This window comes from Macaca nemestrina, chromosome 3 (assembly GCF_043159975.1).
Source record: "Macaca nemestrina isolate mMacNem1 chromosome 3, mMacNem.hap1, whole genome shotgun sequence".
Lineage (NCBI taxonomy): Eukaryota > Metazoa > Chordata > Mammalia > Primates > Cercopithecidae > Macaca > Macaca nemestrina.
In genome coordinates this window covers 158,101,128-158,108,419 of record NC_092127.1, presented here as the reverse complement: position 1 = coordinate 158,108,419, position 7,292 = coordinate 158,101,128, and the positions used below count along the sequence as shown (strand labels likewise).

Sequence of the window (7,292 nt, the reverse complement as noted above, 5' to 3'; positions counted from 1 at the left end):
GCCTGTAATCCCAACACTTTGGGAGGCCAAGGCAGGAGAATCACTTCAACCCAGGTGGTAGAGGTTGCAGTGAGCCGAGATCACGCCACTGCACACCAGCCTGGGCAACAGATCGAGACTCTGTCTCAAAAAAAAAAAAAAGATTAAATATTATATGCCTCTTTTCATGTATATTTCTAATTACTTATGGTTTAATTTTTTGTTAGCCATATTTTTCATTAGTTGCATTTCCTCTTTTGTGTATTTTTTTATTCACGCTTTTTGGCCATTTATCTGTTAGAGATTTAGTGGCTTTCTCATTGATTTGCATGAATTACTTATGGCCATTTGCTTTACTTTGGCCATTTGCCTTCTAGATTTGCTCTGACATTTTCTAAGTTTGTTATTTGCCTTTAAATTTTATTTTTTTATATTTTAATTATAAATTATTTCTATATCATCATATGTAAATAGAATAACATATATAGTCTACACATTTACATAATTTAATATTTACTTTTGTTTTCTTTTCGTTTTCTGTGGCTATATTTTTCAAATTGTGGTAAAATCAAGTAATATGAAATTTACCATCTTAACCATTTCTTTGGTTATACATTTTTGAATTAAATATATTTGTGAGGGTCTAAGTTATTACATTTAAAATTTTATTTTCATAAATAGTATTGTACCAACTCCATTCATTCAATAGATAATTATTAATCATTTACTCTGATAAGCAATGATAAAAATTTAGATAGGAGATATTCTTACAGTGTGGTGGAAGAGACAAACAACTCCAGGATTATGTGATAAATGTGATAAATGCAGTGATAGAGGTATACATAGTCTACTATAGGTACTTTTTTTTCCTTAGTAGAGATGAGTTGCCCAGGCTAGTCTTGAACACCTGAACTCAAGTGATCCTCCTGCCTCAGCCTCCCAAAGTGCGGGGATTACAGGTGTGGGCCCTCATGCCCAGCCTACTATAGACACTCTCATTCAATCAATATATACTTCAGTAACTACTATATGTCAAGTACCGTACTGGGCCACAATCAACAGGGAACCAGTCATGGTCCCTGTTTTGGTTTTCAAAAAAGAGAAAGAGAAAGAGAAAGAAAACTTACACTCAAACAGAGGATACAGATACATTTATTGTGTGATTTGCTGATTTATTGTGTGTCATAGTAGAGAAAACATGGGCTGCCATGGGAAAACAGAGAAGATCCATCTAAATCCAATCAGGCTAGGAGTCACAGGGAGTCAGAAAGGCCTTACTAGCACAGGAACAGAAAACCAAATCCCGCCGGGCACAGTGGCTCACGCCTGTAATCCCAGCACTTTGGGAGGCCGAGGCGGGTGGATCACCTGAGGTCAGGAGTTCGAGACCAGCCTGACCAACATGGAGAAACCTCATCTCTACTAAAAATACAAAAAATTAGCTGGGCGTGGTGGCGCATGCCTATAATCCCAGCTACTGGGGAGGCTGAGGCAGGAGAATTGCTTGAGCCTGGGAGGCGGAGGTTGTGGTGAGCCGAGATCGTGCCATTGCACTCCAGCCTGGGCAACAAGAGTGAAACTCCGCCTCAAAAAAAAAAAAGAAAAGAAAAGAAAACCAAATCCCTCAGGTTCTTACTTATAAGTGGGAGCTAAATGATGAGAACACCTGGACACATAGAGGGGAACAACACACTGGGGCCTCTCAGAGAGTGGAGGGTGGGAAGAAGGAGAGGATCTTGAAAAATAACTGGTGAATACTAGGCTTAATACCTGCCTGATAAAATAATCCGCACAGCAGACACCCATAGCACAAGTTTACCTATGTAACAAACTTGCACATGTGCCCCTGAACTTAAAAAAAAAAAAAGACGCCTGGGTGCGGTGGCTCACGCCTGTAATCCCAGCGCTTTGGGAGGCCGAGATGGGCGGATCATGAGGTTAGGAAATCGAAACCATCCTGGCTAACACGGTGAAACTCCGTCTCTACTAAAAATACATTAGCCGGGTGTGGTGGCGGGCTAAGTCCCAGCTACTCAGGAGGCTGAAGCAGGAGAATGGTGTGAACCCGGGAGGCGGAGCTTGCATTACAGGGTGTGGAGATTGCGCCACTGTACTCCAGCCTGGGCGAAAGAGCGAGACTCAGTCTCAAAAAAAAAAAAAAAGAAAGACATGAGCTAGATGAAGGGAGAAACATACTCTGTGTAGAGAGCACATATACCACATACCAAGGTACAGTGGTGCAAGTGAGCAGGCTGTGTACCACTTAGTCAATTGAGAGAAGTGAAGCTAAAAATGTGGCAGGAGCCAGAACAAATTGTCTTTTATGCTAAATCCTAGCATCACTTCCTGAATAATCTTTCCCTTTCACATAAAAATAATGTTTATTGAGCATTTACTACGTGTCAGTCTCTGTTCCAAGTGTCTTACATGTACTGGTTCATTTGTTTCTTTATTCCAGAGAAAACCATTTGGTTCAGCGTATTAACTCGTTTAATTCTTACAATAATCCATGAAGTGCATATTATTATTATGCCTTTGCTTAGTTAAGAGGAAACTGAGGGCAAGTCACACAGCTATATTTAAACTCAGGCAGTCTGCCTCTAGAGGCTCAATCTTTTTTTTTTTTTTTTTTTTTTGAGACAGAGTTTTGCTCTTGTTGCCCAGTCTTGAGTGCAATGGCACGATCTCAGCTCACTGCAACCTCCACCTCCCAGGTTCAGGCAATTCTTCTGCCTCAGGCTCCCGAGTAACTGGGATTACAGGCATGCACCACCATGCACAGCTAATTTTGTATTTTTAGTGGAGACAGGGTTTCACCATATTGGTCAGGCTGGTCTCGAACTCCTGACCTCAGGTGATCCTCCCGCCTCGGTCTCCCAAAGTGCTGGGATTACAGGTGCAAGCCACTGTGTCTGGCCCCAATCTTTTTTTTTAAGAGATGAGGATAGTCTCACTATATTGTCCAGGCTGGTCTCAAACTCCTGGCCTCAAGCAGCCCTCCCCACTTAGCCTCCTGAGTAGCTGGGATTATAGGTGTGAGCCACCTCATCTGGCACAGAGACCAGACTATTAACCACTCTGCCTCTCATTCATATGTGATACTTCAAATATTTAAAACATTATTTTTTTTTTTTTTTCTTTTGAGACAGAGTCTCATTCTGTCACCCAGGCTGGAGTGCAGTGGTGCAATCATGGCTCACTGCAGCCTCGACCTCCTGGGCTCAAAGCAATCCTCCCACCTTGGCCTTCTAAAGTGCTGGGACTACAGCATGCATGACCACACCCACGTGGTTTTAAATTTTTTTTGTAGAGATCGGGCCTCACTATGTTCCCCAGGCTGTAAAACATTAAATTTTTTACAGGTTATTTGGAGGCTATTGATTCGGCACAATATTTATTTCTGTAGGTACATGTATTTCTTTCTGTATGTTTATCTTTATTCCAGAATCATGCTGAAGGTTGTCTATGCCTTTGCTATCTTCTTTTTCAGGTTTTTCTTTCCTTTTTAAAAACAAATATTGCCTATTCTTCAAGTGAACTTTCATAACAATTTTCTTTTTTTTCTTTTTTTTTTTTTTTATTTTGAGATCGAGTCTTGGTCTGTTGCCCAGGCTGGAGTGCAGTGGTGCAATCTCAGCTCACTACAACCTCCACCTCCCAGATTCAAGAGATTCTCCTGCCTCAGCTTCCCAAGTAGCTGGGATTACAGGCACCTGCCACCTTGCCCAGATAACTGTATTTTTAGTAGAGACGGAGTTTCAACATGTTGGCTAAGCTGGTCTCGAACTCCTGACCTCAAGTGATCTGCCTGCATTGGCCTCCCAAAGTGATGGGATTATAGCCATGAACCACTGTGCCTGGCCTCTCATAATAATTTTCTTGAACTAAAATTTGGGATTAGACCAGGCATGGTGGCTCACACCTATAATCTCAAGCACTTTAGGAGGCCAAGGCAGAAGGGCTGTTTGAGCCCAGGAGTTCAAGACCAGCCTGGGGGATGTAGCCAGACCCCACCTCTACCAAAAAATCAAAAATCAGCTGGGCATGGTGACATGTGCCTGTTGTCCCAGCTACTCAGGAGGCTGAGGTGGGAGGATTGCTTAAGCCTGGGAAGTTGAGGCTGCAGTGAGCTCTGATGACACCACTGCACTCCAGCCTGGGCTACAAAGCGAGACTGTTGTTAAAAATGAATGAATTAATTTAAAAAATAGAGATTGGAGAATTTTAGTTAAATAAATAAAATTAAAAAATAAAATTAGAGATTAGAGGACTTTAGTTAAGTGTATTAAATTGTAAAGTATTCCATTTTTCCATCCACAAAGTGCTATATTTTCTCATTGAAGTCTTTCAAGTCTCCCGATACAATTTTCTTGAAATAGGTAACATTTATTAAGCTTGTTCTTAGGTGTGTTAGAATTTTGTGGAGAAGTGTCATTTCTGATTGTGTTTTCTAATTCCTTACTATTAGTATGTAGGAATGCTGTATACTTGTATATGTTATTTTTCTTGATAGGTGAGATTATAAAATTACCACACAAAAACTGTAAAAATAGAAAAGGCATATACCTTATTCAATAATGTTCAAAACATTCAGAAAAGGTTTGGGTCAATATGAAAGGCTACACAGAAAATAATGTGATTGTAATTCAGTGTTTACATAGGTGTTAGTTACACATTTAAACTCTTGTCACCAATGCATTCTCATCTAATTTTTCCCATAATGAAAGAGAAGGAGACGCATTGGTGACTGCAATAGGGCCACCTCCCTCAAATTACGTTGCTCTCTATGACCCATCCTCAGTCTCCCAGTTCAAGCTAATCATTGACAGAGCTTTACAATCACAAGCTTTTACTGAAGCTTTGATAAGACAGTCCAGCAGTTGGTGGCAAATGAAGCCAGGCTGTGCGGCAGGATCTTCAGGGAATGAATGGATTTTCTTCAGCACTGATGAAATAACCATACGCTATAGGAATACAATGTCCAACGGGGGACTGCAAAGATCTGTCATCCTGTCAGCACTTACTCTGCTACGAGCTGTTACTGGATTCTCTGGAGATGGAAGAGCTGTATGGTCTAAAAATCCTAATTTTACTCCGGTAAATGAAAGTCAGCTGTTTCTCTATGACACTTTCCCTAAAAACTTTTTCTGGGGTGTTGGGACTGGAGCATTGCAAGTGGAAGGGAGTTGGAAGAAGGATGGAAAAGGACCTTCTATATGGGATCATTTCGTCCACACACACCTTAAAAATGTCAGCAGCACGAATGGTTCCAGTGACAGTTACATTTTTCTGGAAAAAGACTTATCAGCCCTGGATTTTATAGGAGTTTCTTTTTATCAATTTTCAATTTCCTGGCCAAGGCTTTTCCCCGATGGAATAGTAACGGTTGCCAACGCAAAAGGTCTCCAGTACTATAATACTCTTCTGGACTCTCTAGTGCTTAGAAACATCGAACCTATAGTTACTTTATACCACTGGGATTTGCCTTTGGCCCTACAGGAAAAATATGGGGGGTGGAAAAATGATACCATAATAGATATCTTCAATGACTATGCCACATACTGTTTCCAGACGTTTGGGGACCGTGTCAAATATTGGATTACAATTCACAACCCATATCTAGTGGCTTGGCATGGGTATGGGACAGGTATGCATGCCCCTGGAGAGAAGGGAAATTTAGCAGCTGTCTACACTGTGGGACACAACTTGATCAAGGTACTGTACAGCTCGCTTCTTATTATAGCTTCAGAAAACACTAACAATTTACCTTCTGCCTCAGTAATTCTCTTACTGAAATCAAGGCAACTGATTTCAGGCTATTCACAAGATCTATCCTCAAATTTTGTATTTAAGTTAGTGTATGTTTTATTTAGCTAAGCTATTTTTAATGTATTAATCCAATCAGTTTTTTTCAAAAGTCGCACTTTGAGGCTATTTTTAAATCTACCATCATACACTACAGTATGAAAATATGAGCTTACTTTCATTCTGTGGGAAAACAGTGCTTCATAAATTTAATTGTTGGAACCCTTTTCTGACAACGTGCAATTGTTTCAGAATTATGTTAAGGCACAACCATTTCAACTATGTATTTGTTGTTAAGGATAGCTAACTTAGCTAATAAGTAAATAAAGTAAGTAAATAAGTAAGTTAAATAAATGTTAGCTAACTCATGCATATTAAATACAGAAATTTAAATGTACTTCACATTTGATTTTATTTGTGTTACATAGCAAAAAAGAGAGGGTTAATTGTTATGGGAGCTAAACACATTTCTTCCCATAAGAACTGGGAAGAATGTGCTCTACTAAAGCAATTTTCAAGCAGTGTATTTCAAAAGCTAGAGATTATGTTGAGAAATGTTAACATTAGTAAAACGATAGTGAAAATGCAAGCAAAATCATAGGTAATATTTACTGAGTACTTATTATGCACCACAGACTACATTAAGTATTTTACATGCATCGTCACAGTTGATCCTCTTATCCTCTTAACAGCCTTATGAACTAGTCTTCTTATTCTTCCCATTTAAAAGATGAGGAAACTGAAGCTTAATGAGATTAAATAATTTTCCCAAGGTTAAGGAGTAAAATACAGCTGTTATGGACATGGATTTTTTAAATGACAACATAATTAACACTAACTGTCTTCATTAAGAATGTTTTGAAAAGAAGACTCAGGAATTTTCAAGAGTTTTAAAATTAAGAAAAATAAGTTATTCTGCACACCTGTTACATTTTAAAAATGAAAAAACTTTTATCAATTTTATAATGTGCTACAAAAAGTAATTTAATTATTAATAATCAAAAGCTAAGTATACAGAAATTTTAAAAAAGAGCAACATAAAATAATTCCATGTCTGAATTTGTACATACAAAAATATCTGCTATCACTTCTTTTCTTTTTGAACTTTTCTGGATTATTACACATGTGCATTGTACTATGGTTTCAGACACATCTGCCCTTGAAGTAAACAGATTGCATTATGATTTAAAGGTCATTTGTACATTTTTGACTAGAATTGTATATAGAACATATTAATGTGTGGGTATACTATGATTTGACAAAATAAGGCCTTAAAGGGGAGAAATTGTATAAGTATTTAAAAGTTCTCAAGATTATGCATGCAAAAGTTAGAAAAATATTCCTTTCATTTAGTCCTTTTAATTTTTTTTTGTTTTTTTGGTTTTTTTGAGACAAAGTCTCATTCTGTCACCCAGGCTGGAGTGCAATGGCGTGCTCTCGGCTCACTGCAACCTCCACCTCCCAGGTTCAAGCAGTTCTCCTGCCTCAGCCGCCTGAGTAACTGGGAC

The 7,292-nt window shown here is 38.8% G+C and overlaps 1 protein-coding gene across 1 annotated transcript in view; it reads left to right on the top strand.

Moving 5' to 3' along the window:
- The first annotated feature begins 4,654 nt into the window (after window positions 1–4,654).
- LOC105487732 (klotho beta) overlaps window positions 4,655–7,292 on the top strand; it is a 45,265-nt gene continuing 42,627 nt past the window's right edge. Inside the window, exon 1 of the mRNA XM_011751355.3 lies at window positions 4,655–5,694. Within this exon, the coding sequence (XP_011749657.2) occupies window positions 4,870–5,694 (825 nt within the window). The 5' untranslated portion in view covers window positions 4,655–4,869. The remainder of the gene's footprint in view (window positions 5,695–7,292) is intronic.